At 41.7% G+C, this 22,443-nt stretch overlaps 1 protein-coding gene and 1 long non-coding RNA gene across 3 annotated transcripts; one reads left to right on the top strand and one right to left on the bottom strand.

The window, feature by feature from the left end:
- Nucleotides 1–2,948: 2,948 nt before the first annotated feature.
- Nucleotides 2,949–4,478, bottom strand: LOC123974597. Its single transcript, XR_006825891.1, has 3 exons — nt 4,370–4,478; nt 3,320–3,453; nt 2,949–3,070 (listed from the first exon to the last, which is right to left on the bottom strand). It is a non-coding gene; the product is annotated as an uncharacterized LOC123974597 (long non-coding RNA).
- Nucleotides 4,479–17,854: 13,376 nt separating this feature from the next.
- her9 (hairy-related 9) lies at nt 17,855–19,873 on the top strand. Of its 2 annotated transcripts, none has more exons than XM_046056598.1 (4): nt 17,855–18,262; nt 18,431–18,526; nt 18,636–18,723; nt 18,859–19,873. In XM_046056598.1, exons 1-4 carry the CDS (start codon nt 18,155–18,157, stop codon nt 19,437–19,439), a joined length of 873 nt encoding a protein of 290 aa, XP_045912554.1. In that variant the 5' UTR covers nt 17,855–18,154; the 3' UTR covers nt 19,440–19,873. The 2 variants fall into 2 exon arrangements, with proteins under 2 accessions (XP_045912554.1, XP_045912553.1); XM_046056597.1 differs by having other exon boundaries at nt 18,856–19,873.
- The last annotated feature ends 2,570 nt before the right edge of the window (nt 19,874–22,443 follow it).

Here is a 22,443-nt window from a genome sequence, read left to right as displayed (position 1 = left end):
ATACTTGTTACATGGATCTCAATATGTTTATTATTTCATTAGAGTTCATTTGTATTTAACTGTAGACTGAGTAATTTGAAATTAAGACCTGCCACATGTTAATCTGTCCCCAGACTAAGGTGAATGTCTTGAGCCCTAGAACACAACACAAACTACAGATACAGTCAAACCCCAAATGAGCCATCGGTATAGATACATTACATAAAAGTTACATTCATACATATTGCTAAATATAATAGACTATTAATAGTCTATTTATCACTATTATCAATAACACACTGGCATTGATCATCACATTCACTACGACTAACCTTTTAGTTTTGCTGCACGCTTTAATACTTTTCAACAATTCTATGTAATTAAATGCAATACTTTTACACTTTTGGTGAAATTATAAATTAATACATATTGGGGGGAAAAGACCCCTTTATATACTGATGAGCCCTCTTATTACATTAGATTTTTTAGCAACAGTTTATACACAGAACGTGTGCCTAAATTTGCCTTACTTGGCGCATGTGAGTCTGAATATATCACTTTGGTTGCCTGGGTTATCACTACTAATGTTTACGTGCCACTGAAATACCAAGTCAGGATTCTTCTGGCCCCTGTCCATTGAGTGTTGGTGAAACTAATAATTAAAACTATCATAAGACTGGGATGCCAGTAGAGACAATGGCTGAGAGAGGCAATAACAGGCCATTTAAATCACCCCAAATGGGACAGCCTGGTTGGATTCAGGGGAGACCTTTTCTTTGGCCTTTCAGACACAGCCCAAAAATGTGAGCTGTGACTGCTCAGGGCAGCATCTCTCCCAGTGTGTCGGTGGGAGTACGAGAGCTGTGAGTGTCCTGAGTGTGAACCTTCCATTTTTTCCGTGGCCGAAGAGTCATAAATGTCTTGTTCCTATTGTGTGGGAACTCATCTTGGACATTGTCCCCGTGGCTCTTCCCACCAGTAGCCAATAAGTGGAACATGGTCTCCTATCGAGCAGCAGTCTAGCATTCCTGGCATTTCCAGTCGGCTGTCTGGCATAAGGTCGGAAGAGACACCGTCAAGCCGAGAAACGTTGTTTTGGTCCCTTTTCCTGGTGTGGAGATCTTGGTTGCCTCCAGACTGGAATGCCATTATCTTCAGCATGTTTTTCAGTGTAGAACCAAAATAGTCTTTTTGACCAAACCAATGATACAACAAACATCTGAAGTACTACAGTATAACAACTATTGTGACCACAAACGCAAGTGTGGTATAACCATCTGCTTATATTTGTGATACTTATCACATTAAAGGGGGGAATCTCCATTTCCATCTGCATCTTCATCCGCTTATCCGGGGTCGGGTCACGGGGAAGGGGGTAATAATTTCTCTCAAAACTAGTATGGCTCATGAGATTATATAATAACTTCTCTCACATTAAATGTTTATTTTTTCTGACTTCTGACAAAATTGTTCCTCTCTGTGTGGAAACTGCATAGTATTAGCCCTTCAGGCTTCCATAAACTATTCAAATGAAACACATTGCAAATAGACAGCCATTGTTTGGTTGAACTGCTCAGGACTACTCCAGGATACCTACCGTAGGGGGTCATACATAGAACTTGCTTTGTCTTGGGGACATAACAAATAACAGTGCTGAGTCCTTTTAATAACAGTTCACTACCAATGAAGCAGCTCCAGAAAGACCTTGATGATCATGACTCAAAAGAAGCCTGATTTCTGTGTAACATGTGAATTCTGATTTCAGAGTGAATTTTCTTAAGGCCGCCCCACACAATATCTGTGTTCGATGGGGTTCCTTCCTGCCTCCGCTGCTTCAGCTCCAAACTAAATGCGTAGAGAGGAGAGAGTGTGCAGCATCTCGGGCAGTGTCGGGGGCCGCCATGATTACAGTGAATGAATAAATTGAGTCCCTGGAGGGCAGGAGACGGGCCTGACACTCGGTCCTGTAGCCCAGTGAAGGCATCTACCTAATCAACACTCCAGTGGGAGTCGTTGCTTCATTGTGAACTCCATAGTAATTCCCAAGAAAAGTTACCAGGGGCTTTGTTGCCCTTATGTCAGTATGGGTTGGGGATTGATAACTTTCACAATGGTGCCATTTTGCCTTGCTGTTTTTAATGCAAAATACTCAACCACCACACAACACTGTTTCAGCCGTTCCAGCCATTTCAGTTCGAGCTTGGCTCAAGCTCTCCCAAAAACATGATTTGTGAAATTTTGGGGGGTCTCTAAACAGTAGTCTGTTGCAGGAGAGTTGTATCGCTGTTTGGAGCTGGTGTCCTGAGTGTCTCCTCCTCTCTGCATGTTAGATTTGCAGCAGCAACTTTAGCGGCAGTATGCTAACCCACAACTTAGCTAACATTTGATATATTACCTGCTGTGTCATTGTTCGCTGTATTTCATGGTATTTTTCATGGTGTTGGATTTCTCCAGGATCATTTACTCCACCTTTGAAGTTTTGTGCTATCGTATTCAAGCTTTGCAGTCTAACAAAATTATGTGATATTGTCATTGGGATATAGGGATTAATTCTTGCTAGCGTCAAGACAGCTCAGTCCAGAAAACTTCTCTGTCAAAGTTGAACATTCTTCTCTTACTTTCAGTCATAAACATTGTAAAGAAGTTCTGACTGACTTTGTGGTTCAACTTTGACTGCATTATATCATCATATTTTGTGTGCTCTCGCTTTCAGTTTTATCTCCAGAAAAGTGGTGTAGATTAATTGTTGGCTTTTTGTACAACATGTCTAATTGTAGAAATTATGTTTATATACAAATAATATCCTTTGTTTTTATCAACATAATGAAGAAAGTTTCTTAATGTCTCTTGAAAGTCTCAAAAATGTACATACTGAATCAGTCAAATATATCACTGAAAACACATTTTATTTGTTTTTTGCCAAATATCAGATTTTGTAATAGGCCTACAATATCTGCTCGTGGCAGCTACAGCATTACAGTATGTTTAGGCAGACAGTATGAAGGCAGGCAAGCTGAAGGTGTAGTATGGTGGAAGTTGAGCTGAGGCAGCGAGTCGTGAATGGTGAAACAAATACGCTGGTACTGGAATCCTGAGGCAAAGGAGAAACACACCTAAGCTAAAAAGGCATGAGGAAAAAGTCACAAAAACACACTCGAAGTTTCACTGGAAGTTAAGGCAATATTAAGTTATTTTAATCCAATGTATTTTTTTGTTAAATTCAGCTAATATTTGCTCATGGTTTTCTAGCTCTTTGTTTTTTGTGTGCTGTGAAAAAAGAATCTGGGTTTCCAAAACAGCCCTGGCTCTGTAAATGGAAAACAAAGAAAGTGGTGTGGACCTTGCCCACAACATCGTTCCAGCCAATCAGCAAAAGGTGCCGTCAGTGCTCGTTCACAGGAGTGATGGGAGGAGGGGGGCAGTGGGAGAGAGAGTTCTATACACTGGCACATTCGAACAGCTGGACTCCAGGCACTGTGAAGAAGGAGAGATGGCTGAGAAACATCCAGAGAGGAAAAGGTCTGAAGTAGGGCTGACCCCGATTCAATGCTTCGGTGGGTGGTGCCTGATTCGACTGTCAATCTCACAGTTGAAGCTTCACAGCGAGGATCATACCATTTTGGCGATATGGGGGTGCTCAACGTCTGATTTTACATAGAATTATCAGATTTCTCCTAATAAGTTAATATCAGCCTATTACAATATACATTTCAACATTTAACGCTGTAAATAAACATGCGAAAAGAAAAATACTTTTAGTAAAGTTTTTAAAGTGCGTGAATAAATCCAAAATTATAACCCTAACTCTCAAGGTAGGGGAGTCAGTGCCTATGTGTAGGCATAGTGTGTATGGCGTAGAAACACTTACTGAAGAGACGGAGTCCCAACTTCACCAGTGTTGTGCAAAGTTGTCCGCACTTGTGCGGTTGTGAGGTTCATCAACGGTGAACCTCAAAGAATATTATATCGTTTTTAACCAGTTACTTAAAATAGCTGCGAGGAACCGCGACGTGTGTCGACCGCACAGCGTGCATACAAAACTCTGCACAAGGCCGGTGAATGGCAGGCCAGCAGAGAGAAAATGGTCAACAAAAAGCCTCATTTTAGCTGGAAATGTACAGTGTAAGTTACACTGACTAAATAGAGACTGCAGCGCTGCAGCTTCTCAAGATTAAAGTGGAGCTATCGTGTGTAACCACCCTGCCACTCACAATCGCAGTGCACAAGCGTACACATGATTCGACTATAGGCAAGATATGACAATTCTGATTCGACTATGTAAATCCTTAGTCAGGACAGCCCTAGTCTGAAGAGTAAAAACAAAGATGAAAGTTGTATTTGTTTGGCAGTTGAGTTCAAATATCAACAATCCTTCTGCAGAATCACTTACTCTCTCTTTAATTGGAGAATCTAAAATAAATTGGAGAGACACTGTACCACAAAGGAGAAGAAACAATCTGGCAACGAGTTGCAGGAGAGCTGCAGTTGATTTGAGTCAGGTGAGGAGATGAGCCAGGTGCCAGGAAGGTACGGCACGCCCACAACACATACACACAAACACACAGACGCACAAAGGAGGATGAGACAGGGGAAAACACATTGAAACAAAAGTTGGAATAAACTGGAATTTTCCAGTCATCTCACATACTAATATGTAGACTCAATTTGTTCTGTCATCGTCTGGTCCTCTAACACCGGCATTCACATATGTACTTTTTAGCTATGCCCCACAGATTCAAGATTCCACAATTCAATACATCAAACCTGCATTTGGGGAATCCCTGCCTGATATCAACAAATCTTCCTCTTTGCTCGTAGAAGAGGGGAAAGTTGATGAGGAGCATTAACTCTTACTTGCAGTCATAAAATAAAGTGTTAAAGGGAAAACAGCATGCACTGTGTGTAAGTGAACCCTGGGGCCCAGTGTTTTACCGCTCTAGATTTAAAGTCTCGTTACTGGGAGATTATTAGACTTAATCTAGTAAAGAGGAGCGTGACGTTCCGATCACCCTGAAGGCTCCTTAGAGCCTTTTGAAACAGTAGGGGAATTCATCTGAGTCGGCCATATGTTGCCTCCCTCATGCCTCCTTTCTGAGGGGGGAGAGGTGTAGCTAATTCTTAAGTGAAGCCCATTGAAACATCACCTGAGGCACTTAGCTGGCAGGTAGCGGCTCAGCTAGCGGTCAGCAGTTCCATGTGTTGTGAATGGCCCGGGATGTTGTTGATGGAGCCGGGTCACCCACGGTGTGGAGGAGGGTGAGCTTTGCCTCAGGGTAGGTGGTGGCTGGATAGCAGAGGAGCAGTGAGGTGCACAGGGTGACCATCATGGGAGCCCTTTGAACTGCAGGCTGCAGGTGGAATGTGCTTAGTCAGCAGGTCACTTTTTTCATCCTGCTTAAGGGGTGAGCCTGGAGAGTCAAGCTAATGCTAATTGTCCTTGATGTGGTGGTCTGTGACTGAGATTTACCAGCCATCATGACCAATCCATTGTCCATATTCACCAGCAGTAGCCCAGACTCTTCCTCTTTGATCTGTCCAAATGCTCACTATAACGCAGGACTGTTTTCAGAAGGTTTGCATTCATCACTGATTGTAGAGAATTTTAAACAAACATATCTAAAACCAGATTCAAAATTTGCTACCTGGATTACCTGACTCTGTAAATGTCTTTGCTAGCATTGGATATAATGTATTGGATTTATAGGTATGTGATGGCTCTCTGGGGTTTCTTTCACCTGACAGTGCTGGCCCAGGACCAAGGATCTGAGGGAGCAGAGCCTAAGGGCCACAGCTAGCTCATGTTTTGTAGCTTAAAGTGTTTCAAAGACTGCTAAAACCATGATATCCTCCCTACTGTTTCATTCAACACAAATTTAAGTGCATATGATTCTTAATGGAAACGAATTTTGCAAAGCAAATGAATGATAACTGAGTGGACAATATCACCTACTTTCAGGCGTGTTTACTATACAGAATAAAATATTACAGCATCATTGTAATGAAGACAAAGGTTCTTGGTCCAACCAATTGAGGCAGATATACAAATTTCATTCTCCTGTCTCTGCAATTTAAAAAATACAGAGAGTCCAAGTTTTTTTTCGGTCGTCGGAAAGCAATGTCGAAGTGACATTTTAATGAGGAGATTTCTGTTTTTGAAAGAAAGTTTTTTTAAAAAGTTAAAAAATGTGGCAGCTACTTCAGTGTCTTCTTAATTGTGTTTGTGGAACTGTACATGAACTGTTTTGGTGGTTGTTCAGTGTCTTGTAAACAAGCTAGACAATCCAAAAGAAAGGATAGCTGAGTAAATCTCTCATGGTAGCTGATGATTTACCAAACAATAAAAATTGACTTGATGAAGAGAAGAATACCTTCACAAATACAAATGGCATGAATTAGATAATGGATCAGATAGAGTCTGGCTATGCAGGGCAATACCCAAAGACAATTTCTTGATGGACATCTTACAAACATCATTAAAATATTTTCCTGTTGAAAAATAACGATCATGATCAATAATGGGTGGTTTTTTGTCACTTAACTGATATCAATTATATTGTTTAAAAGGGGCGGATGTATTCAGTGAAACAGTTTACGGTATCCTCAGTAAAACACCATCATGTGAAACTATTTGAAAAATTCACTATATGCATGTATGCAACACCAAAGCTAAATTCCTTTGGAAAGGTTGTTGTTTAGATACTGTGGCGTCAAACAGCGACATGAATCCCTAGATGCAGTCTGTGCGACTGGAGCCCCATGACTCAGGAGACTCGCTATTCCTTCAGTGGAATCCCTTTGTGTCTCCCCAGACCCAGGGCATCTGACCGCAGGGGCTCCAGACCTTTGGTGTATTACATGCAGACACACCAGCATACCTCAGCCTCACCCCCATACCAGCAACTGACAGAGTAAATACTGATTTGCACCAAACAACACCCCCCACACACCACCACCACCAAACAAGGGTGCGATTTGGAAGAGGATGAAGAAGCACTCAGCTGCTGATGAGATATTGAATTTGCATAAGGTGGCTGGACTTCAAAGAAGGTGTACACAAAAGGTCATCTCCATAATTGTTTTACAGACTGTTTCTACTGCAGTGATACCATCAACACAAACAGTAAACATCAAATTTTCTGTCTGATTTCCATGAGAGGAAATTGGTGAAAGGGTGGGTTAACAGAGAGAGGTGTGCCTTTGCTGAGGGAACAATTAAACAGATTAGGCTTGATCAACTCAGGATTGTTGAAGCATACTGGATATCTGATGGTGCTTTGTACTGTATACTATGCTGCAGCAGCCTCGTCCCCGCTGTGTGTCACACTGCTGCTCACGGCCAACAGATCAAGGCCTTGGCCCCCATGGTCCTCTGTTAGCCCCCAGCCAGCCTCCAGGTGGGCGCTGCTAATGAGCCCCACTCAAAGCTCTGGCGTGGGCCCCTTCTTCCCAGGGTTGGAGGGGGCCAGCAGAAGGGGGCGGAGGGGGTCTGCTGGCTGGGTCAGCACCAGGCAGGGGGCTGGGGATGGGACAGGGAAGAGAAACACAAGAGGGAGAGCTGAAAATCACACTTTTCAGACCCCATTAATAGTGAATTTGTATATGAGTGTGGGAAGATCGAGTGTGAGGGCATTGTAAGGAAAAAGGTTGTGCCACATGGTGCAGTATAAAACAGAAGTCCATTTTGTGCTCTTTGATCTGTGTTTATTGTAATTGACTACACAGTAGTCCACTTGTTTCCGTGCTTATTGAATGTGCCAGGCGGTGGGTTCTCTTTGCCTTTACAGTGTGATATTCCAGAGTAAACAACCCCTCCTTCGTCTGCAATGTGATACACGAGAAAGAGAGTGCAGTGACTAATGGGAATGTTTGTCTGGTGCTGCCAGCCTCTGCCTTTGTCTCCTGGGCTTTTGATGTGATTGATACATGGTGTTTTCAAACACACAAATTGTCCTGTCCGCAATGTTTGGCCCAAAATAAAAGTTAAAAGGAGGGTACGTGCTGTGAAGTGTATGAATCTCCACATCAGAGGGAAAAGAAATGGCAGTGGTGTTTGGGGTTTAGAGGGGACTTTGATGATGGGATGATGTTGGAGGTGACCACAAATGTGTAAACGTCACAAACCAATGCCACTTGGTTCAACCATTGTGGATGCTGGTCATTGCTCCATTCAGATGATTTTAGCAATTACCAACATGCACAATCGTTTTCTTTGTCATTGTACTATGGACATAAAACAATCCCAGCAACTTGCCGTGCAAGTCTGTGTCCTTTGTTTTACCTCTGGCCTTGTGAAGGAATGTGCTGAGCTCAGGATCGGTACTCTACCAGTGTCTTGCAAAGTCAGCATCTCTTGCTCTCAAAGTGGTGGAAAGTGATTTGTGTGTATTTAGTCAGTGTCCTGTCTTTTTCAGAGTAAAATCTGTTCTTCTGGCTCTTCTTCATTGTCAAAGCGCATCACCTACATTACCCACAATGCAACGTGGCCACCAACAGGTGTTTTGGTAGTAGTGGCTAATTTAGCACTAAGATCACTTTTTTCTAACTCTCTACACCCTCAGATTTTTTCTTTTTCAATCTTCACCTCAGACCATTCAACAGATTTCATGCAGCTCCCTTTTGAGTTACTTTCACTGCTATTTAATGGGCCTATTATTAGTCATAGTAAGATGTGCCTGAATAGGTGGGTTCTAGTGATGTGCAGAGTTATCCGCTGATCTGGTGGGTCTTTGTCATCGGTCAGGATGAGCTGACAGCGGCCTCTCTAATCATGAAAGTAATTTGTTAAAGCACAAACATATAGCTTATAGAAATCTATTTATGCATAATCCATTAGGGGAGCTACCAGCTTGTTAAGAGGAGCCGAGCTCCGCTGTAGTTTGCACCCTGCCTACAATCTCGACCATCGGATTCCCACAGAACGAATATAACGTTACTCTTTTACTCATGGTTTTGTTTTTCTGCTGCCAAAATGTTTGGTGTTGGTTAATTAGAAAAACAAAACACCACATAATTTCGTGTTAAAATGTGTTGTAACGCACGTTACTGAGATTGTAATGGGTATAATATTACCAGTTTTTTTTTAGAATGCATTATATTACTGTGTTACAGCAAAATTAATACATTACTGTTACTGCAATACTGTTACTTTTGTAACACGTTACTCCCAACATTGCTGTCAGCACAGGGTTATATTTATCTTCATTTTATGAAAGAAGCACACATTTTTGAAAGTTTCCTCTGTTGATAATAAAAAGTGGATTATAAATTTGTCCACGACAGTCTGCAGCCTGTCCTTCTCTGCCGGTCACCTCGTCCCTCAGAATGGGCAAAGATTAAGGCTTCTTTTGGTTCTCTAACCTCCTTTATGGATGTAAAAAGAGTTGGTTTTACTGGGTCACCATTTTTGCACGTGTTGGATCTCCTGTGGTGCTGGTCAGCCAGAGTGGAATACCCTTGCTTCATGGGTTCACACCAACGCCATAAAGGAGTCTTTGTCACCCATGAGAGGGGTCATCTCTCTCTTCCATTGGCCAATAAACGTTCACATTTTCCACCTTTCTTATGATTTTGTTTAGCTCACGGGCCCCAAACAAAAGTCTTGAACTATTCACAGGGGAAATGAATAAAGGATTAATTTGCATTGATTTTGCTCCTCCACAAAAGGAGTCATTTTTTGTTCAGAAGAACTAGAGAGCAAAGCATTTCTTCAACCAACAAAACTGAACAAAGAGATCAGTGACATCTTTTAATATGGCTATCAAGGAGGGAAATCTCAAAATTGTCGCTTTGTGTTAAATTAGTTTGAGGGATTTTCCACTTGGTCAGTAGGCATAGGTTGACTGCAACTTTTGTGTGGCATTTACGCTTTTGGTCACAAATTGAGAAAAACATCAGTCTAAATTTGAATAATTTGGCCTGTGAAGGGTTGGAGAAGTTCTTTATAAATCAAAACTGATTGAGGAGGCGGTATGTTAATGAAGCGGCAAATGTGTCCTTTTCTGCTCTGTGTTCGCCGGTTTGACTTATTTAGGGTCATTCAACACTGCCAGTGAAAGATCTTGTTCTCCTTTTACATGTGTTTGGTTTGGCTGGAACGGATTAGACACAAACTCACTTTAAACCAAAAGAGATAAAAAAAGCTGATTTTCTGCCTGATTTTTCTGTGTATATTGCTTATTTGCAACCTTTGGTATAAAGGAAAAACTTGAAAACAGCACAAGAAACCTTTGTTATGTTTTAGTGTTCACAAAAACACATTTTTTTTGTTTTACCACAATTGTTTGCAAAGTCACAGAAAGATATCAGCTAAATAAAAACTAAACCATAAGCATTGATGTTGACTTATTAGCAGCTAACTGTGTGAGCCGGACTGGAGCCAAACCAGATTATATCATGGAAAACACTTACACATACCCTGCATGTCAGTTAGCTAGCCTTTGTCATTATTAAAAATGTTTTTGGCTCCATGATATCTTTTACAAAGTGTAAACATGTTACGTAATAAACTATGAAATGTGTTATATTTCACGTGTAAAGAAAGCTAGTGAGAAAAATTAACGGAACAAGTCAAGGTTAACGGGAAAATATGCATATTGTTGCACTCAAACATAATTTTGTTGACACTAAGACGTTTTTTAGATTTTCTTTGCCCTCCACGTTTGATCCTTTGTCTTTGCAGTGCCCACCCTCTGTTTTAAATCCAAGAACTTGTATGCAGAGGGATGAGGGGGTTGCCAGTCCCATGGGGCGCAACCTTGTTCAAGAGTACCCAAGAGGGCCATATCTGTCATAGCACATTCCACTGTGGAGCCATGATATGAATGAAGTGCTGTGGTGTGCCCAAGCTGCAAGTGTGGAGCTCAAAGGGCTGCTGAAATGCTGTAATGTAATTATGTGGACAGTCTCTCAGATCCATTAGCTTGAAATGGTTCTACAGCCCCCCATTCAGTCAGTGGGCTGCCATGTCTTTTCTCAGGGGGGGGGCTCTGAAGTCATCTGAAAAGACCTCCTCTGTATTCATTGTGCTCATTGTCTTTGTAAGTCTGTTATTAGTGGGGGAATCAAGTTACGGCACACCACTGATGAGAACTTCAGAGATTTTACAGTTGCACGTGGGGGGCATATTCTTAACTGGGCATCTGTGCATATTAATCTAATCAAATTTCAAGAAAAATAATTGATTTCACTGATTTCAGGGACTTTCCAAACTTTTGCTTCCTTTAATGTCTCTCTCCAATTACTAAACATGTTTAAAAGTGAATTATTTAGAGTTCTTGATCAAGGACACAGATATAATTAATTGTGTGATTATGCATCTGTGTCACACCACATCATTTATGACAATCCAAACAATCTTCTTGTTATTTTTGATCAAATTTATTTTGATCATGTAGGCGATGTAGTTGTAGTAGGATCGTGTAGTTCATGATATTAATAGTTCAAAACAACAAAGTCAAACTCTGAGAAAAAAAATGCACTCATATCTAACTAAAGATTATAGACATTTGTCAAAAAATAAATTTTTATATTTGAATGCCATGGTTTACAGATATTCTTCCCAAAAGATAGTTTGTCATGAATAGAAAATGCCCACAACAATGTATGTTTTCATTTGACAATGGAGCTTTGGAGGGATTTTTTTAAGATAAAACACAAAATGGATATAAAGATTTAACTGGGCAATTATTGTTTTTTTAATCCACTGTTTCTAACAGTCACATCTTGTGACATCTAAACAATAAAAGTGTATTAATTTCTCTTAAGAACAATTTAACAAGTTGGCCGTGAAAACACTACTCTCCTCCAAGAGTCTACATAAAGGTGGAGATTGCATTAGCCTTGTAGTTTACAAAACATCCCTCAAACATTTATTTAGGAATCAAATTAAAGGTTCCAGCCATTTCCAAAATTTGATTTAGTGCTTTGTGTTTACCTAATCTCTGGCACTCACACAGACACCAGTGGAAATGTCCAAATGCGTCATTGCACAACTTTAAAGGCCTTTCCCATGTATAGCAGTCTAGTGACCCATTCTAAATAACCTATATCATTGGGGAACTGCGGTTTATAAAGGAGTCCATTGGGACCTCTGCTGAAAAGGTTTTTTTGGGTGGAAGCCTGGATGAAAAGTGCAAAGAGGAGGATAAAGAAAAAGTATAGGAGATGTCAGGACGCCTTTGGAAGGAAAACAAACTGCAGAGACCAATGTGAGTTGACTTAATCTGATTAGACTAACCTCATCAACAGCCCACTTAAAAGGGAGAAGAAAGCCCTGAATTGGGCGAGAAGCAAGAGAAAAGGGTCTCTCTCTGTTCAGAAAGCCAAAGAGGCTCCGTGAATACACCACATTGTACTGGACATGCTGGTCTGCAGATGGCAAAATGACAACAAACCGCTTGAAAAGTGAGGCAAATATAATTGATCTCAGGGTTTTTTTTTTGCAGGTATGAAAACAGCCAAGGGAGTAATGAGATTAAGGAAGAATAAAGTGAAAGTGCATGAAAAAATACCACTTTCCCTCACGTTTCTGGTGCAAACATGCAGCTTTGAAGCCTTTGACTGAATGCACCCATCCCTGTAATGCCATGAGAAATATTTCCAAAATCATATTAATTTATTCAAATTCTGACCTCTTATAAAGCACCCTGCTGTCCTGGTAATACATCAAACACGGAATAGTTGAACAGGAAAATAGCTGTTTTAATACCAAAACAATTGATGGGTGTAAAAAAAAATTAATACATCTGGCCACTCCTAAATTTGAGAAATCCCTAGCAACAATGCACATGAAATATCTCGTCCTAGCAGGGGGAAATCCCTTCAGATCGTTTGCCAATGTCTGTGAGCACATATTTTTGCACAAATATTTGTTCACCTTAATTCTTCAGTGTTTAGTTTAATTAGATTCCATAATAAATCACCAAACCCTGTGTTTTGGGGATTCAGCAAATCCCTCTACTTAAAGTGGGAGGTGAATGCAGCAGCCACAGGTGTTCTTTCACTCAGAAGCTCAGATCTGCTGGTGTTGAGGATTCTGGCTTGGCTTGTTTCAGAAACCTCCCAGCACTAACCAGTACTGAGAGTACCTTTGAAGTCCTGCTGTCATCTCTGATTTGGAAACAGAACATCAAATGAATGTGTCCTGATCGTCATCATGTATCTGGATTTGTGTCACCAGCGGTAGAGGACTTTACTTAAGTAATAGTGTCCTCTGTAAAGTAAATAATGTCCTCTGTATGTTCTCTGGGAGTTTGGGTGTTTTAGCAACCTGGGGGGATTTTAAATTCTACGATTAAAAACTTCCACATGATTGTTTTTTTATAGGCTGATTCCAGTGTTTTTAGACTCGGTCAGACTATTTTAATTTGTCTAGTTTTAGATCAATGAGTAAATGAATAAGTTATTCAACATTTCTCTACCAGAATACCAGCATTTTAGGCTTTGAAATAGCATTTCGAACTTAATGTTGGGAAATAGAAGTTATACAAAATATTGAACACAAAGTTATAATTGAACTTAATAGATAAATACAAATAACTGAAACATTTACAGATGGGGTGGAGGTGGGGGACTAGTGACCTTAGTATTTCTAAAACCCATGCCTACGGGACTGACTTTTGTATATTACATTACTGGATTATACATGATGATGATGACGACGCATTAATGGTGCGTTAATATGTTAGCAGCCAACTGTAGCAGCATCTTACTGTTGCAGTTGGTGGATGTGGCCCTTTTTAAAAAAAGAAATCTTAATCTGTAAAGTAACAAGTAGCTGTAGTAAATGTAGTACAGTAAAAAATCTATATTTTTCAATACAGAAATATCAATATAGAAATTAAATGGAGTAGAAGTATAAAGCAGCATAAAATGGAAACACTAAGAAATAAAAGTACCTCAATTGAATTTACTTAAGTAAATGTAAATAGTTACATCCCATCACTATAAAAAAAGATCACTTTAAAAAGCTTTTTAATGAGATTTATGTACCAAAGTGACATTTTCACACGATAGTAGCATCTTGTTTTGTTACTGATTTGCCTGTCTAAAATGGCCACTGTATCTGAAACCAAGCAAAAGCCACCCAAACACAGGCTCAGTGGTGAGGATTCATGGCGGTAAACACATCTACTAGCACTTGATTGAGGATTGTGTATAGAGGGATTGTCTAGCCGACACCGGCTAATACAGATATGATTGACTCTCCTTCTGTGTTCTGCACATGGATTTAGAGAAGTGCATGGGCTCATTGTACAACAACAAATTAAGCAGACGGCAGTCAAAAGGAGCCGCAGAGCATGCACTGGATCTGGACAACAGACTACTGAACTCTGCTAAATCTGCAAACACAGCTTCAGCCTCCTTTTGGGCCCTTTCATCTCCCCCTGCAGACCTCCAGCTCATACAGCTAAGTCAAAAAGCAAGTACTTTTGGCTCTTGTCTGGTGAATGTTGATCGTCTCTTTAAAACAGCAGTGATTTCTGTCCTCCACATTCCTCAAGCCAGCAATGTCGGCATCAACTTTAATGGTGCTCTAATGACGGAGTCACTCAAAAAGTTTCAGTTGAAGGGGAATTCCTGTTCTCTTTGTTGTCTGAGTCTGAGATCTTTGAAATGCAGGAATGAAGAGGGGGAATTATTGATGGTTAGGGTTTGAAATACTAAGAGTTGTCAGACTTGGTCTGACTTCAGATCAGTTTCAACAGGTGCTGCTTCACCTATACAGAATTATTAAACCAAAATCCCATTAACTCCACTGCTGCAGGGAGCAGTTGTGTAATCTCTGTGGAGCTCTGTAGAATTAGATCTGCATCATTTGGGCAGATCCGAAGGCAAATAAAGGCGATGTGAGCCCAGGCACACACAGCTGGCCCTTAAGGCTCAGAATCCTGGGTAAACAAGTGTCCAGCATGCCTCAGCACAGCTCACCCATGGTGGTGGTGGTGGTGGTGGGGGGGGGGTCATGAGCCACTGAACAATGACTGATACTCCACTAGAGACTGGACTGAAGCAGGGCTTAACAAAATTTTATTACATTTGGCCTGTTTCAATAGACTCCTGACCAAAAGAGGATCACAGACTTTGTCATCAGTTTTAAGATTACTATGACATCTACGCCTCCTTACATTTTGTAATGCTCCCATTGTTGCTGTACACCTACCGATTTAACATGGAAATCTACTTTTCACTCACATAAAGTTTTCAGTTGTGTCATGTTTGCATGTTTTAGTTTATTTATGTGACTGGTAACAGTTACATTGTTTGTGTTTTTAGAACTGGTGATAGCAACTTCAAATGTTACTTTTAATTATTTTTATTTAATAATCAGATCAGTGTTTTTGCATGTTGGAGCCCATTAACAATTAATCACACATACTACGCTGATTTCTTCAAAGTTTATTGTGTGTTTTTGAACTTTTTCACAAAAAGCTGTAGCTTTTCCTTAGTTTCATTACTTTATGAACGTCAGCTTGCAGAGACTTAAAGTGGCTTAGGTTAGTTAATACTTCACAGTAAACATCATGTCTGCTCTTTTATTTCTGTCACAGTTACATTATTATTGTGTGTTAATGCAGATGTAGTTGATCTGAAAAGTTTTTACTGCATTCCGAATACATACGTTACAGAGGTAACATTGCAAACAACTGAAAATTACATGAAACATTGCAGACTTTGCATGTATGTTTGTAATGTGTGTATGCACGTTTGTACATATGGGACATTCAGGATATATTAAACATCTACAGAATCTCTTTATTTTTGTAATATTAATACTGTAAATACAACTGCTTCCTTCTGTGGTTTCTTTCACAGTGTTTCTTCTTATCACTTGTTTTCATTTCCACCAGCTCACTTTCTTTTTACCTTTCTTTCCCCACATATTAAGTTTAACTGATGGGGTAGCCTAATATAAGAAATGTCACACATCTTTGATTTGTGGCTGACTTAATAACCACTAATCAGATATAAGTAGGAAAATAAATTCACCACATTATAATTACATACATTTTGTTTCATTTTATTAGGAGTTTTCTACATCAATTTGGACACAGATGTGCCACCTTGTGGTCATCTCAATACAATGAGCACAAAAGAAAACTTTTCCTTGTCTTCTACTGCAGAGGCTTAATCTCATTTTCCTGTGCTTTTATTTTTATTATTAAGTAAAACAAATCGAAAAGTCACACGTGTTTCAAAATTGTAAGGACATTAATTTCTACGAATGAGGAAATGATATGCAGAGCAAGAGAATCATTGCATCCCATGTAAAAAAAACCCCCACCAATTCCAGCACAGCTGATGTTTACATTGCGTTCGGCATACAGGCTTCATTTAAATTACTATTTTATAAAAGCTAAGACCTTAAATGCAAGTGTCGACTTGGTTTGTTAAATGCCATGAGATCCATCGTGTTAGGTTGGTTAACTTCACAAATCGATCGCTAGATGTCGCTCTTCTCCCTCAAACTGTGTCATACCTCGTTTCAAACACATAATCTGATGGAAACGATGTGTCGACAATCAAAGGTTAGGGGAAATATATCTGGGTGTTTAGTTGGTTACATATGGATTAAATACTTTTTTTGAGCCACGCTGATACAAGACCCTCATCATTTCGTGGTATTTAATGTTGGTGTTGTTGGGATTTCATTATTTTATGTAGTCTATGTTTATCAGTGATATTGTAGTGGATTTCCTGAAAAGCCTTACCGATATATAGGCCAATATATTTTTGTAATTAGGTTATAGGATTATCTGACCTGCTGCATATGATATGAGATACTGCAGCCCAGATATAGGCCTATTTCTAGTGCAGCATAAATGTCATCTGTCATAGTGATTTATATGCGCCTTTTCTATTCTAGTCTACTATATCCTATTCTCTTGAAATATAACGTTTCCAGATTCCCAGGCTTGGCATTATATGCTCCATGGTCTCCAGGCTGTAATCTGCGAGTTTTGGCACGTGCTTCGCATAGACCGGAGGAGAGTTTGCGCGAATGGCACGCGGACAGATGTGCCCCCCCCCCCCCCGAGCTGCTCCCGCTCCGGGTTGATTGACACAGAGCTGTTCACATCCAATCATAGTGCGCCCTGCTGTATTTGCATAGAGTGGACGCACGCCATTGGCTTGGTGCGTGCTACTGCAAACCGCCTCGCGTGCCATTACAGATGTCTTCTCCTTGGAGGCACAAGAGGAATCTTAAAAGTAGATGAAATGGGTATTTGTTTTCACGTTAGGACAAGATAATGTTAGTACTTGAAATAAATATCTGATTGTTATTAGTCGCATCAGGCATATACAACTTTGAGCATTGGGCATACACATTTGGAGATACTGAATACAGCCATTAAATATTCTGGGTTTATTCTGGGCACATTACACACACCAAAAAGAATCACTTGACTATTTCTCTCATTAGAAGCATGAATCCATTTGCAGCCAAGTAACAAAATAGGGTCTTATCATTTATTTTAATAAATACGATTTCTAAAGTTCTTCAACAAAACAACACACACTGTCAGAAGTAGGCTACCGGCTGCACTGTTAAAGACTCCACATTCTTCCCGCACTCGCGCGCGCGCGCGCACACACACACACACACACACACCAAGCAGTAAAACATTTTTGACGAGCACGAGCAAAGTTGGAAGCAAACATCCACAGCATTCCCCTCCCTTATCACTTCACAGCCCGGCCGCTGCAGCTCGCTCCGCTTTGTTGTTTGTCCCTGCAGGGCTGATTGAGCAGCGCGTGACTGACGGCCCGCGGGGTGTTGTCCAATCAGCAGCCTGCCCCGCGCCCAATGGGTGAGTCCTCTCTGCCATTGGCTGAGGCGAGTGTGGGAAAGAATGCAGAGAGGGTTTCACACGAACTGGGAGCACGCGAGCCGTCTATAAGTACCGCCGCGGCGTGTGTCGGTGGCAGAAGCGGAGACTTGCCCCGCACGGTGCAACGCACGCCCCTGTAGTCAGATGACAGCTCGGTGATAACAAGCGACATAGCGCAAACCGATCGGTGGGAACCGAATGTCAAGCCTCTCTTTTATGTTCTGCAGTGGCTCAACGTGAATTTTTGAGACATCTCAAGATTTTCTCAACGTTTTTCTTTTCCCGGCGCTTCCAAAGAGGATTTACTTCTTTGCTTTTTTTTTTTTTACCTGGTTTGATCAATAATGCCAGCTGACACTATGGAAAAGCAAACGGCATCCCCCATTGCCGGCGCCCCTGCAAACGGAACACACACACCGGACAAACCCAAAAATGCCAGCGAGCATAGAAAAGTAAGGGATTTTTTCATTTTCACAAGGAAATATACTGCGCTTTCTCACGAAGAGTTAAGAGTTTCTGATGTGGTTAACACGTCTGTTGTGATGATGTGACATGAAATGCAAGTGGCTGTATGTGATTGGTGAACGAGACATTTATGTAGAGTTTTTTGTTCTTTGCAGTCATCCAAACCGATCATGGAAAAACGCCGGAGAGCCAGAATAAACGAAAGCCTTGGGCAGCTCAAGACTCTCATCCTGGACGCACTTAAAAAAGATGTAAGTAGAGATCATCTTGATGAATTTAACAACTCTTTCATGTTCATGTATAATTTCGTTTCAAGTGTGGCTTGAATATAAGCTCAACTTTTCATTTTATATCCTATAGAGCTCCAGACACTCTAAATTGGAGAAAGCAGATATCCTGGAGATGACTGTGAAGCACTTGAGGAATCTGCAGCGGGTACAGATGAGCGGTAAGTTTTTTTGTTGTTGTTAATGTAGGCCCAAGTGGGTCAAAAAATATCAGGAAGTCATTAGGAAGCTGTTGAAAGAGTCACAAACCCATGAATGCGTCACTAATATCCGCCACCTTTCTTTCCCCCCAGCAGCGCTCTCAGCAGATGCCACCGTCCTGAGCAAATACAGGGCAGGATTCAACGAGTGCATGAACGAGGTCACCCGCTTCCTCTCCACCTCAGAGGGGGTGAACACGGAGGTGAGGTCGCGGCTCCTCAGCCACCTGTCCAGCTGCATGAGCCAGATGATGTCCATGAACTATCCGCAGCAGGCCGCGTCCCAGCAGACGCACCTGGCTCAGCCCCTCCATGTGCAGCTCCCATCTACTCTGCCCATCAGCGGTGCTGCAATGGGCTCCAAACTCAGCCCCGCCGAGGCCGTCTCCCCTAAGGTCTTTGGTGGGTTCCAGCTGGTGCCCGCAACCGACGGACAGTTCGCTTTTTTGATCCCTAACCCGGCCTTTGCCTCCGCCACAGCGCCTGTCATCCCGCTTTATGCAAACGCAGGAGTGCCTGTTGCGGTCAACGCCAGTCCGGTGCATGGCAGCTCGGCACCGACTGCAGCATCTCCGGTCCACGGCTTGACGTCCTTCTCCGGGGGTTCCCAAGTGGTCAGCCCGGTCGGGGTCAGCACCGGCTCGGAGAGCAGCGAGCCTGTGTGGCGGCCTTGGTAGTGCACAGGACAAGAGCCTGCATGTGACACCAGTTTGCATTACTTTTCCAGTGTAGACATTTAACTGACTGCACATACAACTTTTGCAGGGTTGAAACCTGGAACTTTTCCCGCTACTGGACGGTAGCTCTAACCACTTAATACCACCCAGTAGTTCTCATTGTTTCGTTTTATGGAACAGGGCATGTTTTTTTTAATTAATTTATTGTCTGATTCCAATATTTGGATGTCAGTGATAAATGCTGTACATGCAGATGAAAGATTTATAGGAACTCTTTATGAAGTACTTTTTATGAAAGGGTTTAGTTTTGTACAGAGTTGTTATTGATTGTCATACCAAAGCTGTGTTTTATATCCTTTGTTGTTTTGTGTTGAAATGAAAACACTGAAGTTGGGTGATGGCAGTGTTTTAATAAACGAAAATTCAGAAATCAAGTTTCCTGTCTAAAGGCTGTTTCTGTCGTGTCCATGTATTGCTTTGTTATGCTTTATTTGAGAGTATAAGTTGTTGTTGTTCTGTAGTTTTTGAGGCCGTGCGTAAAAGTTACATTTCATGGGTAAAAGTCACAAGACAAGTGAGAGAATACAATATGCAAACACTTGCAGCAGTCATAGCTGCAACCTCAAATACACTCCTAAAATTACCTCCTATAGCAATGAATCTGCTAAGTTTTAAGTTGCCACCTTATCACCAGTTTGGCGGGAGCACTTTACATCTGGCCCGTTGGAGAATGGTCCAGGGGAGAATGGGGGTGTATTTTTCTATTGCTATAAAGGTAATTAAAAGATTGAAAAGGGTCTCATCCTGTATGCAGCGGGAGCTTTAAGAAGTCTTAAACCCTATTCATGAGCCTGGGAAATGCGCTCAGGGGTTAATGTCACTAACAGATTGCTTCAGTGAAAGAAGAATATGGAAGGATCCTCGCTTCCTTTTGTGTATCAATTGTTCAAATCCACTCCCAGTGGGCCCACGCATCAATAAAGAAGAAAACGAGGGAACTTGGTTGTACTTTTGTTTGATGACAGGGAAACCTGACGGAAGTCGAGGTGGATAAATAGGCCTAAACCTATAGGACATCTGAAACTTGAACATGACGCACAATCAAATCATTTGAACTGGCCTTTTATTTATGTAGGCCTACAGTCTCTGGCCTATATCTGGCCAGGTGCCTTTTCTTCACAGCTTCACACACTTTTCTGTGTAGTAAATGTGTCTCCCCTCTTGATCTCCTGCCCCTTCTCTGTTTATCCCTGGGTGTAAATGTTTCTTCCTCCAGTGAGTGAGGTCCGGAACTGAGGGCCGTGTTTGGTCGGCTTGGCGCTAGCCGTGTGTCAGCCGCTTGCAGTCAGCATTCTCCCTTACTGGGGATTTAGTTACAGCCTGGTGACCGCCGGTCAGAAGCCCTCAACATTTAATACTCCACCGGCGCGCCGTGTGTGCGTGTGGCTGGCACAGGCCAGAAGGAAGTCGGTTTAAAAGTGTTTCTTTTAGCCCCGACCGCAGGCACACACAAGATAGACACAAGATAAAATAAGGTGCAAACAAGCGTAATATAAAGTGTGAATATAAGTGCACAACGCAAAACCTATTGATGTTTAGAAGTCTCATTCAGTCTTAAACCCCGGCCTCTTTTAAACCGTGAACCGAAACCTGATTATAATAGTTTCGGTTTTTTTAGGGACATTGCAGAACCTAGTCAGTGATAAAGCTACTGCAACACGCACTGACATTAACATCACAGCATTTAAGCATGCGTGTGAAGCGAATTTGTTCGTGAATAAGGAACATTGGGAAACATAGAGACATGTAAAGATAAACCCTTTCAACAAACAGAGAAAGTAAAGCTGTTGACAAAACCAACACTCAAATTTGTACTGGAACTTGGCCCACGGCTTGTGATGGCTGTTTTTGCACTGATAACTCGCAAAACTCCCGGTTTTCATCTTCCTTTAACAGTTGGACTATCTTGTTAATTCGTGTAGTTGCGTTCTCACTTTCACCCTGTTGAGTGCCCCTGTCCCTCAGATGACACCGTCAGTAAATGGCATACTGAAACCCCCACCGCCAGTGATGTTTGAGCAGCTTCCTTCTGCGAGGAGGCATACTGAAACACCAGTTGGCAGCGTGTGTGGGTTCTGTGGTTGTTCCTACTGCCTTCGTGTCTGAGTTAATAGTTCAGCGATGCCTTTGTGGAGCTGAGGTCGTGAGAACCGAGCGAACTAGTCTGCTTGCGGGCGGGCACAGCGCCAGTCAGTAAATCCCCGCTGGCGGGCCGGGTCGTGCAGCCGCTCCGCGGAGGTGAGGAGGCGAGCGCGCACACGCCTGACCGCCAAGAAGCGAGCGTGGTCCGGTGTAAACACCAGGGATCGTGGGGGGACTCGGATACTGCGGTAGCATATACAAACTCCCAGGAGAAGTTGACTGAGTCTATCCTATCTTTATATGGTTTTAGGCTGTTGGCAAATGAGGTTAAAAGCTGCTGCGTCTGCTCTGTGGCCATGAACGTGTTGGGAAATATGAAGGGAGATAAAGAAATCTTATATTTATACTGTTTGAATCTAATAAACTAGTAACCAAGCAACAGCAATATTTTAAGTAAAGGTAGAAAATACAAGTATGATTGAAAAAGTCCCACAGAAACTGTAGGAAGAGAGGTGCATTAACAAAGCATGGAAATAATATCAACAGATAATGGCACAGGGACAACAATATAAAGTCTACAGTAAGCTATTTAGGAAATTTTGATGATCAACCATATATAAAACGAAACAGGCGGGAACCCCCTATCTGCTGATGAAAAGGATTCCTATAGAGGGCTGAATGTCCCTCAGGGACCTGCACCATCACGTCCCTTGGGAGAAGTCGCTATTGAAGGGGCTAGGGGTCGTCAAAGAAGCCACAAATTATCATTCTCATTAGCGACTCAATGGAGAAATGCGGGCACAACGTTGCCGCCAAACCTTTAACGTCACTTCTCCCTCCAAATTTACAATTACCATTGTTG

This window comes from Micropterus dolomieu, linkage group LG08 (assembly GCF_021292245.1).
Source record: "Micropterus dolomieu isolate WLL.071019.BEF.003 ecotype Adirondacks linkage group LG08, ASM2129224v1, whole genome shotgun sequence".
NCBI classification, from domain to species: Eukaryota; Metazoa; Chordata; class Actinopteri; order Centrarchiformes; family Centrarchidae; genus Micropterus; species Micropterus dolomieu.
The sequence above is the reverse complement of the archived record's forward strand: the minus strand, read 5'-3'. Positions and strand labels throughout refer to the sequence as shown.

Coding starts and splice junctions, on each gene's coding strand:
- her9 (XM_046056597.1), top strand. CDS start 18,155: ATGCCAGCTGACACTATGGAAAAGCAAACGGCATCCCCCATTGCCGGC. Junction 18,527..18,635: donor TGGACGCACTTAAAAAAGAT/GTAAGTAGAGAT, acceptor TATATCCTATAG/AGCTCCAGACACTCTAAATT. Junction 18,724..18,855: donor GCAGCGGGTACAGATGAGCG/GTAAGTTTTTTT, acceptor CTTTCCCCCCAG/CAGCGCTCTCAGCAGATGCC.